This window comes from Salvelinus alpinus, chromosome 25 (assembly GCF_045679555.1).
Source record: "Salvelinus alpinus chromosome 25, SLU_Salpinus.1, whole genome shotgun sequence".
Lineage (NCBI taxonomy): Eukaryota > Metazoa > Chordata > Actinopteri > Salmoniformes > Salmonidae > Salvelinus > Salvelinus alpinus.
The window spans coordinates 38,401,047-38,412,814 of record NC_092110.1 but is presented as its reverse complement, the minus strand read 5'-3'; the positions used below and the strand labels follow the sequence as shown (position 1 = coordinate 38,412,814).

The 11,768-nt window shown below is 46.1% G+C and overlaps 1 protein-coding gene across 1 annotated transcript in view; it reads left to right on the top strand.

Annotated features, from left to right (window-relative positions):
- The first annotated feature begins 716 nt into the window (after positions 1-716).
- LOC139553921 (echinoderm microtubule-associated protein-like 1) overlaps positions 717-11,768 on the top strand; it is an 85,239-nt gene continuing 74,187 nt past the window's right edge. The window contains exon 1 of the mRNA XM_071366703.1: positions 717-917. Within this exon, the coding sequence (XP_071222804.1) occupies positions 884-917 (34 nt within the window). The 5' untranslated portion in view covers positions 717-883. The remainder of the gene's footprint in view (positions 918-11,768) is intronic.

The following is an 11,768-nucleotide window of genomic DNA, read 5'->3' as shown; positions in this document are numbered from 1 at the left end:
GACCAGCTGAAAAGCCAGACTAATGATGAGCACCATATTGTATTCACCTATCAAATCTGTTCTAATCAGTGCAGATAAAGGCTGGGAGACAAGATGACAGATTTTCACGCAATTGAGCCTTTGCAGTGTTGATCATGGACACCAATACAGTGTGCAATTTGACATTGGCGCCCTCTAGTGGCAGAAATACACTACTACTTCTGCCAACAGAACCAAACTATTCACAGAAGCACTCCCAGTGTTCGATCAGTTCGCACATTTACGCAGGAATCTTTTTCGACTGAGGAGGTATCATTCCATAAAGCAACAGCTGTGTTGAGGATGAAATCCTCTCTCTGCTGCGGATGCTACATTCCCTTTGAAAAGTAACATTCGACAATATCATGTTTCTCCGGTACGAAAAAGAACAGTAAAAGTAAATCTAAATATTTGTATTTGCTAATGTCTCTTTGTTTTGTCAAAATAATTTATCTCTGTTCCAGGAAATGTATCGAAAATGTATGGACATTTAAAATCTAAAAGAAAGCATGGATTTGACACCTTTTTTTGAGGTTCAGAAATCTAATGAGGAGGCCTCTCAATATTCATAAGATGAAATGAGTTGAGTCATCCCAATGGGTAGGGCTGCCAACAGATGTACTGTCCAATAGCAGCCTGGACATTAGTGTTATGATAGGCATGCTTAGGGTCCCGCAGTCAAAGCACACTCGGAGAGACAGACAGACCCACGGCCTGTTAGACGGTGGTCACTCCGCTCCAGGGTCTCACACAGCCTGCCGTGTAGAGGAGGGCGGCACACGCACTCTGTGAGAGGAGGAGAAGCAGGAACCCTCTGACACAGCTGGAGGGGAGTGAAGACGCTACTAACAGTCCCTTCGTCACCATGTCAGACTACGGCTGCGAGGGACTGCCTATGGGTGAGTGTCAGACAGACAGGCAGAAAAACAGAGACAGGTAGACAGGCATTCAGACAAACGGAGAGAGAGGTAAAGCAGGCATAAAGACAGGCAGACAGAGAGGGCAGACAGACAGACAGACAGAGAGGGCAAGCAGACAGACAGAGAGGGCAAGCAGACAGACAGAGAGGGCAAGCAGACAGACAGAGAGGGCAAGCAGGCAGACAGAGAGGGCAAGCACACAGACAGAGAGGGCAAGCAGACAGACAGGGCAGGCAAGTAAACTGAGAGGGCAGGCAAGCAGACTGAGAGGACAGACAGACAGACAGACAGACAGACAGACAGACAGACAGACAGGGCCAATCAGCTCCTTCCTGTGTTGGTCTGAGACCACTGGGACAGCTCACCCTGCAAATATTCAGCCAGAGGAGAGCTTCCCCTCATGTGACCATATATGGAGACTTTATTTTCTGTACTTTTCTGTCATATCGAGACGTATTTACATAACTGTGTGCATGTTTGTAGGAGAGAAGGGTTCTTAACAATGGTTTTCTGCTCGACAGTGCCTCACAGCGAGTGGCCGATAGTGATTTCTGGGTCATTACATTTACTGTAAGCAGTGTTCAGTTATCTAGTTTCTCTGACGTCAGCAACAAAGGGTAATGAGCTGTTCCCACATGGGGTTGTGTGTTTAGGTGCGCCCACGTATCTGCTGTGACTGACGGCCATTAGGTGAGGACTCATTTCACACAAGTACAGCATGAGACTGAGAAGAGCTGAAGGTTGACAGCAGCAGCGGCAGGAGAAGGGAGATACAATGGGCTCTCACCCCTGACCTCCCCGTGGGGTCTGGGATAGTCCCTTCACTTTCTCACTCCATAAAACTGTGTAGCACTAAACTAGCTAAGCAGAGTGTAAGTTGAGAAAAAGGGACATGGGCATGTTCAAGACATCTTCATGGCTCATCCTTGGGCTCCCCGAGTGGCGCAGCGGTCTAATGCACTACATCTCAGTGCAAAAGGCATCACTACAGTACCTGGTTCGAATCCAGGCTGTATCACATCTGGCTGTGATTGGGAGTCCCATAGGGTGTTGTCTGGGGTAGGCTGTCATTGTAAATAAGAATTTGTTCTTAACTGACTTGATTAGTTAAATAAAGGTTAGAATAGAAAGTCCTAACTATGTTGTGAGACCGACAATTCTTTAAAGTTAATGAAAATAAAAGAAATCGGAAATATATTCCGATGTGTATTTATTTAATTTGAATGAGTTTTGTTTTTCATTAACCAACTCAGTGGCCTTGTGGTGTCCACCCTTAAATTGGAAGGTTGGCAGTTCGGTCCACGGGTTGAGTCATACCATAGACTGTAAAAATGGGACTCGATGTGTCTCTGCTCAGATTGGGTGTAAGACCCTGTGGATAGACTAGTGTCCAGTGTACTTGTACATCAAGCTGCCTCACGCTAGAAAAACAGGAGATAGTAGACCATAATAAACCTTTATTCATTGGCTACTTGGCTAATGTATGGCCATGGAAAAAAAGAAGAAGAAAAGAAAAAGATTCACCTATGAGAAGCAGCTCCACCTTCATGCAAGAGAATGGCATAGCAGAGGTTTAATAATAGTAATAGAATGACTAGAGCAGACACTCCTATTCTCTTCCCTTGAGGAGTATCTCTGTCCGGACCGGATCTATTGTTACATAGATAACTGCTATACCGACACTTAGGTCCTTGTGGCATATGTTCTTTGTGCACATGAAGATTTATGGTGGAATCCTGGTAGAAAGAATGGGACAGCTATTATCCGGGGGGCCTACATAAATAGGCTGCACCGCGCAATAAACTGGATGGTTCGAGCTCTGAATGCTGATTGGCTGACAGCCGTGGTATATCATATACCACGGGTATGACAAAGCATTTATTGGGGTGACGGTTCACCTCCCGACAGGACAACGACCCTAAGCACACAGCCAAGACAACAGGAGGAGAGGCTTCGGGACAAGTCTCTGAATGTCCTTGAGTGGCCCAGCCAGAGGCCGGACTTGAACCCGATCGAGCATCTCTGGACAGACCAGGAAGTAGCTGTGCCGCAACACTCCCCGTCCATCCTGACAGAGCTTGAGAGTATCTGCAGAGGAGAATGGGTGAAACTCCCCAAATACAGGTGTGCCAAGCTTGTAGTGTCATACCCAAGAAGACTCAAGGCTGTAATCGCTGCCAAAGGTGCTTCAACAAAGTACATTGGGTTCCAATACTTATGTAAATGTGATATTTTCATTTTTTTTCTTCAATAAATTTGTTTTTGCTTTTTCATTATCGCATTTGTGCGTAGATTGTTGAGGGAAAAAGCTATTTAATCCATTTCAGAATAAGGCTGTAATGTAACAAAATGTGTAAAAAGTCAAGGGGTCTGAATACTTTACGAATACACTGTGTATATATTTAAAATTCAAATATACATCTATTTTTAATGAGGCTACCCTACCAACTAACCCTATACTATTAAAACCCATCACCTTATTCCACTACATTAACCCTATCAGATCCTACCCCAGGCCAACAACCTGAGAAGACAGGACACCACTCACTCAACACACCCTGTAACTCTTCTGAAGTCAAATCTTGTAGCCCCAAATACTTCTCTGCTGCTGCCACCAAAACATCTATTTTCGGTGACTTTACATTCCATCTCTGCGGTACAGCTGATAACCATTGCTATGAACACTAACAAGCCAACCTTGCTGAAACATATCACTCGTTTGCCTATATCTTTGTTCTGGCACAGACCTACTATTCACGGGAATCCACTCAGAATCCCTCACACTTGACCCATCCTCCTCTACTTTCTTAAATGCCTCAGCATAGGACACTTTCTGCACTACTCTGACTCTGGCCACCTCAACCTGCCTCACGCACCGGACACCTCCGATTCCAAGCAACAGGAGCACCCCTACAGTTGAAACATGACATTTTCCACCGAAACTACACATTCCTCTGTCCCATGTCCTCCTGCACATTTCCACATCTTTGGATTCTCCCTCCTACACACTGCGACACCTGAAACACCTCAGTGTATTCGGCACAAAAGCTCTAACTGCATAACTCATACAGTTGATGTTGGAAGTTTACATACACCTTAGCGAAATATATTTAAACTCAGTTTTTCACAATTCCTGTCATTTAATCAGAGTAAAATTTCCCAGTCTCTGGTCAGTTAGGATTAGCACATTATTTTAAGAATGTGAAATGTCAGAATAATAGTAGAGAGAATGATTTATTTCAGCTTTTATTTCTTTCATCACATTCCCAGTGGGTCAGAAGTTTACATACACTCAATTAGTATTTGGTAGCATTGCCTTTAAATTGTTTAACTTGGATCAAACGTTTTGGGTAGCCTCCCACAAGCTTCCCACAATAAGTTGGGTGAATTTTGGCCCATTCCTCCTGACAGAGCTGGTGAAACTGAGTCAGGTTTGTAGGCCTCCTTGCTCGCACACGCTTTTTCAGTTCTGCCCACAAATTTTCTATGGGAATGAGGTCAGGGCTTTGTGATGGCCACTCCAATACCTTGACTTTGTTGTCCTTAAGCCATTTTGCCACAACTTTGGAAGTATGCTTGGGGTCATTGTCCATTTGGAAGACCCATTTGCGACCAAGCTTTAACTTCCTGACTGATGTCTTGAGATGTTGCTTCAATATATCCACATAATTTTCCTACCTCATAATGCCATCTATTTTGTGAATCGCACCAGTTCCTCCTGCAGCAAAGCATCCCCACAACATGATGCTGCCACCCCCGTGCTTCACGGTTAAGATGGTGTTCTTCGGCTTGCAAGCCTCCCCCTTTTTCCTCAAAACATAACGATGGTCATTATGGCCAAACAGTTCTATTTTTGTTTTATCAGACCAGAAGACATTTCTCCAAAAAGTATGATCTTTGTCCCCATATGCAGTTGCAAATCGTAGTCTGGCTTTTTTATGGCGGTTTTGGAGCAGTGGCTCCTTCCTTGCTGAGCGGCCTTTCAGGTTATGTCGATATAGGACTCGTTTTACTGTGGATATAAATACTTTTGTACCTGCTTCCTCCAGCATCTTCACAAGGTCCTTTGCTGTTGTTCTGGAATTGATTTGCACTTTTCACACCAAAGTACGTTCATCTCTAGGAGGCAGAATGCGTCTCCTTCCTGAGTGATATGATGGCTGCATGGTCCCATGGTGTTTATACTTGCGTACTATTGTTTGTGCAGATGAATGTGGTACCTTCAGACGTTTGTAAATTGCTCCCAAGGATGAACCAGACTTGTGGAGGTCTACAAATGTTTTCCTGAGGTCTTGGCTGATTTCTATTGATTTTCCCATGATGTCAAGCAAAGAGACACTGAGCTTGAAGGTAGGCCTTGAAATGCATCCACAGGTACACCTCCAATTGATTCAAATTATGTCAATCAGCCTATCAGAAGCTTCTAAAACCATGACATAATTTTCTGGAATGTTCCAAGCTGTTTAAAAGCACAGTCAACTTAATGTATGTGAACTTCTGACCTACTGGAATTGTGATACAGTGAATTCTAAGTGAAATAATCTGTCTGTAAACAATTGTTGGAAAAATTACTTGTCTCATGCACAAATTAGATGTACTAACCGACTTGCCAAAACTATAGTTTGTTAACAAGAAATTTGTGGAGTGGTTGAAAAACGAGTTTTAATAACTCCAACCTAAGTGTATGTAAACTTCCGATTTCAACTGTATATCCTAACATGACTTTGTCAGGTAAAGACTCTAAATCAAAGCTCAAAAGAACAGACTGTGTCACCTCTGTTTCACCACGTTCTCGGCTGGGTCTGCGTCAAACCAAACGGCGGGCATCACAAACACCAGGAATCTGCAACATCAATTGCTCCACAAGACAGAAAGGTTAAATAACTACACACCTTTAAGAATGTTAGGCTACCCACACAGCCATATTTCCATGTTACAGCGCTTGTTTATGGAAGACAGAGGTGACAACCTGTTATACATTAGCTATCGTTTTCTAAACGCTAAAAAGAGCATTGAGATTGTAGTTCCCATGGAGCCTGCTGTGGTCGATATGTTCAGCTGAGAACCCAAGACGGTTGGGCCCTCTTGGGTTCTCGACAGCTAGGTTTCCACTAGATGGGCAAGTGGCAAAGTCAAAATTGGCTATACTAAAAATGTATGAAAACTAAATGTAGCTTTTGGTCTTAATTTAAGGTTAGGGTTAGACATCAGGTTAATGGTGGCGTTAATGTTAGGGTTAAGTTTAAAATCTGATTTCAAGATGAGAAATAGTACAACTAGACAGAGTTAAGACTTTGCCACTTGCCCACCAACCCTGACAGTCTCATGCGCTACAACTCCCTACCACTAGGTGTCAGTGTGCACACATGTTAACAAATGTGTACATTCCTTCAGTATGAGCAAAGGCTGGAAGCTGGTTGGAAGTGGAAATGTTTGTGGTTTGTCGTGGCAACAATGTATAAGAACGAATGTGAGACAATTTCAGCGTCTTATGGTACGAAGGAAAGTACCTGACTGGAAAAACATTATTAAAAGTAGTGGAAACTGTAAGGTTTTCAAGAACTGTAATATGGACAGAGGTTATTTTGAGGTCTGATGCCTTTTATAGACACTTATTGCCTTTGGTAAGAGTATACATTACTCTTTATGAAGCATATTAACTAAAACATGACATATTGTAGGTTGTAATCATGACGTCAGCTATATTGAGTGAGAGAATTCACAGCACACCATATCTAAGTAAGTAAGTTATTTCACTGTAAGGTTTCACCTGTTGTATTTGGTGCATGTGACTAATAACATTTGATTTGATCTACCTTTAGGCCATGTCCAAGACATATGATTCTCTGTTTCAAATCAAACCAAATCCATTTTTATTTGTCACATGCGCCGAATACAACAGGTGTAGACCTTACAGTGAAATGCTTACTTACAAGCCGACAATGCAGTTTAAAGACCCCCCCCCCCCCAAAAAAAAATAAAAGTAACAAATAATTAAAGCAATCAATACCTTTACTATCTAATTGATTTGCAGTGCTAGCTCATACCACGGTCATCCTGGGACGAGAAACAAAGGATGAGTAGGATGGTGGGGAGTAGGTGGTGGAGGAGGTGGCAGATTGGGTACCTGCCTGGTGTAACTGAGATGTATTATACATGTGATGAGAGTTGACAGTTCTGCGCGTGTGACAAATAGCCATCAGTTTTAACTCAGAGAGCTGCAGACAGTACATGGGGATGGGGATAGTTTCTGGGCCACTGATGTCAAACATCCCTCTATTGCTTGACGACAAGTACCCCTAGTACTCCGCTCGGCTCCGGGCAGCCGAGCAGAAATGGAGGAAAACTCGCCTCCCTGCGGACCTGGCATCCTTTCACTCCCTCCTCTCTACATTCTCCTCTTCTGTCTCTGCTGCTAAAGCCACTTTCTACCACTCTAAATTCCAAGCATCTGCCTCTAACCCTAGGAAGCTCTTTGCCACCTTCTCCTCCCTCCTGAATCCTCCTCCCCCTCCTCCCCCCTCCTCCCTCTCTGCGGATGACTTCGTCAACCATTTTGAAAAGAAGGTCGACGACATCCGATCCTCGTTTGCTAAGTCAAACGACACCGCTGGTTCTGCTCACACTGCCCTACCCTGTGCTTTGACCTCTTTCTCCCCTCTCTCTCCAGATGAAATCTCGCGTCTTGTGACGGCCGGCCGCCCAACAACCTGCCCGCTTGACCCTATCCCCTCCTCTCTTCTCCAGACCATTTCCGGAGACCTTCTCCCTTACCTCACCTCGCTCATCAACTCATCCTTGACCGCTGGCTACGTCCCTTCCGTCTTCAAGAGAGCGAGAGTTGCACCCCTTCTGAAAAAACCTACACTCGATCCCTCCGATGTCAACAACTACAGACCAGTATCCCTTCTTTCTTTTCTCTCCAAAACTCTTGAACGTGCCGTCCTTGGCCAGCTCTCCTGCTATCTCTCTCAGAATGACCTTCTTGATCCAAATCAGTCAGGTTTCAAGACTAGTCATTCAACTGAGACTGCTCTTCTCTGTGTCACGGAGGCGCTCCGCACTGCTAAAGCTAACTCTCTCTCCTCTGCTCTCATCCTTCTAGACCTATCGGCTGCCTTTGATACTGTGAACCATCAGATCCTCCTCTCCACCCTCTCCGAGCTGGGCATCTCCGGCGCGGCCCACGCTTGGATTGCGTCCTACCTGACAGGTCGCTCCTACCAGGTGGCGTGGCGAGAATCTGTCTCCGCACCACGTGCTCTCACCACTGGTGTCCCCCAGGGCTCTGTTCTAGGCCCTCTCCTATTCTCGCTATACACCAAGTCACTTGGCTCTGTCATATCCTCACATGGTCTCTCCTATCATTGCTATGCAGACGACACACAATTAATCTTCTCCTTTCCCCCCTCTGATAACCAGGTGGCGAATCGCATCTCTGCATGTCTGGCAGACATATCAGTGTGGATGACGGATCACCACCTCAAGCTGAACCTCGGCAAGACGGAGCTGCTCTTCCTCCCGGGGAGAGGACTGCCCGTTCCATGATCTCGCCATCACGGTTGACAACTCCATTGTGTCCTCCTCCCAGAGTGCTAAGAACCTTGGCGTGATCCTGGACAACACCCTGTCGTTCTCAACTCACATCAAGGCGGTGACCCGTTCCTGTAGGTTCATGCTCTACAACATTCGCAGAGTACGACCCTGCCTCACACAGGAAGCGGCGCAGGTCCTAATCCAGGCACTTGTCATCTCCCGTCTGGATTACTGCAACTCGCTGTTGGCTGGGCTCCCTGCCTGTGCCATTAAACCCCTACAACTCATCCAGAACGCCGCAGCCCGTCTGGTGTTCAACCTTCCCAAGTTCTCTCACGTCACCCCGCTCCTCCGCTCTCTCCACTGGCTTCCAGTTGAAGCTCGCATCCGCTACAAGACCATGGTGCTTGCCTACGGAGCTGTGAGGGGAACGGCACCTCCGTACCTTCAGGCTCTGATCAGGCCCTACACCCAAACAAGGGCACTGCGTTCATCCACCTCTGGCCTGCTCGCCTCCCTACCTCTGAGGAAGTACAGTTCCCGCTCAGCCCAGTCAAAACTGTTCGCTGCTCTGGCACCCCAATGGTGGAACAAACTCCCTCACGACGCCAGGTCAGCGGAGTCAATCACCACCTTCCGGAGACACCTGAAACCCCACATCTTTAAGGAATACCTAGGATAGGATAAAGTAATCCTTCTAACCCCCCCTCCCCCTTAAAAGACTGAGATGCACTATTGTAAAGTGGTTGTTCCACTGGATATCATAAGGTGAATGCACCAATTTGTAAGTCGCTCTGGATAAGAGCGTCTGCTAAATGACTTAAATGTAAATGTAAATGTAATGATGTCTATTGTGGCCTAGGTTCGCCTTACACACGTTTTATTAGTGAGGTATTACAAATCTATCGCTGAATGTTGCTTTTAGTTTGAGTATTGATGGGGGATCCTCCAATCAACCTGCTAGGAATATTTAATCAAGGTATATAGCTAGGTTTACATGCAATTTGCGACAAGATTTACATGCAAATATTCTAAAAATGTATTCCCACCAGAGATGTTTCCATCAAACTGCATTTTTGCGGACAGAAGTCTGTGCGTGATGACCTAGTGCACATACAAATAACTTTTCAGGTTAAATACAAGTTATATAGTTTTCCATGGTATTGTCAACTCTACTGATGGGTTTTGTCACAACTGTTGCTTTATACAGCAAATGTACCCACTCTGGTCTTGACACGTGCTCTCTAGCCAACAGCTGGCAGATACAGTAAAGGTAGGCTACCTACATGATGAGATGATTGTGGATAAGAGCAATATTATTTTGTATTTGTCAAATGGCAGTCAAGCATCGATCATCATGTCACCAGAATATGACCCTCGATATTTATTGGAAAGGAGCTTCAAGCTCATCACCTTGCCCACTCAGCACGTGACATTCATGAATGTCGAATTATGGGCGATATCAGGTCCGTCCGTCGTGGCCGCTATTTCGTCCAAAAATAATCATCCCAAAGGTGGAGGGGTTGGGGGGGACAATGCTTAGTCCGGGTAGGTATTTGATTAGCTGTTCAGGAGTCTTATGGCTTGGGGGTAAAAGCTGTTGAGAAGACTTTTGGTCCTAGACTTGATGCTCTGGTACCGCTTCCCATGCGGAAGCAGAGAGAACAGTCTATGACTGGGGTGGCTGGAGTCGTTGACAATTTTTAGGACCTTCCTCTGACACCGCCTGGTGTAGAGGTCCTTGATGGCAGGCAGCTTAGCCCCAGTGATGTACTGGGCCGTACGCACTACCCTCTGTAGTGCCTTGCGGTCAGAGGCCGAGCAGTTGCCGTAACAGGCAGTGATGCAACCCGCCAGGATGCTCTCGATGTTGCAGCTGTAGAACCTTTTGAGGATCTGAGGGCCCATGCCAAATCTTTTTCGTTTCCTCAGGGGGAATAGGCTTTGTCGTGCCCTCTTCACGACTGTCTTGGTGTGTTTGGACCATGTTAGTTTGTTGGTGATCTGGACACCAAGGAACTTGAAGCTGTCAACCTGCTCCACTACAGCCCTGTGGATGAGAATGAGGGCGTGGTCTGTCCTCCTTTTCCTGTAGTCCACAATCATCCTCTTTGTTTTGATTACATGAAGGAGGGGTTGTTATTCTGGCACCAGCCGGCCAGGTCTCTGACCTCCACCCTATAGGCTGTCTCCTCGTTGTCTGTGATCAGGCCTACCACTGTTGTGTCGTCTGCAAACTTAATGATGGTGTTGGAGTTGTGCCTGGCCATGCAGTTGTGGGTGAACATGGAGTGTAGGAGGGGACTGAGCATGCACCCCTGAGGGGCTCCAGTGTTGAGGATCAGTGTGGCAGATGTGTTGTTACCTACCCTCACCACATTGGGGGCGGCCCATCAGGAAGTCCAGGATCCAGTTGCAGAGGGAGGTGTTTAGTCCCAGGATCCTTAGCTTAGTGATGAGCTTGGAGGGTACTATGGTGTTGAACGCTGAGCTGTAGTCAATGAATAGCTTTCTCACGTAGGTGTTTCTTTTGTTCAGGTGGGAAAGGGCAGTGTGGAGTGCAATAGAGATTGCGTTATCTGTGGATATGTTTGAGCGGTATGCAAATTGAAGTGGGTCTAGGGTTTCTGGGATAATGGTGTTAATGTGAGCCATGACCAGCCTTTCAAAGCACTTCATTGCTACGGATGTGAGTGCTATGGGTCTGTAGCCATTTAGGCAGGTTACCTTCTCTTTCTTGGGCACAGGGACTATGGTGGTCTGCTTGAAACATGTTGGTATTACAGACTCAATCAGGGACATGTTGAAAATGTCAGTGAAGACACCCAGCGGCCTTGTGAATGTTGACCTGTTTAAAGGTCTTACTCATGTCGGCTATGGAGAGCGTGATCACACAGTCATCCGGAACAGCTGATGCTCTCATCCATGCCTCAGTGTTGCTTGCCTCGAAGCGACCGTAGAAGTCATTTAGCTCGTCTGGTAGGCTCGTGTCACTGGGCAGCTCGTGGCTGTGCTTCCCTTTGTAGTCTGTAATAGTTTGCAGGCCCTGCCACATCCAACGAATATCGGAGCCGGTGTAGTATGAATCAATCTTAGTCCTGTATTGGCGCTTTACCTGTTTGACGGATCGTCTGAAGGTGTAGCGCGATTTATTATAAGCGTCAGGGTTATAGTCTCGCACCTTGAAGGCGGCAGCTCTACCCTTTAGCTCAGTGCGGATGTTGCCTGTAATCCATGGCTTCTGGTTGTGGTATGTACGTAAAGTCACTGTGGGGACGACGTCGTCTATGCACT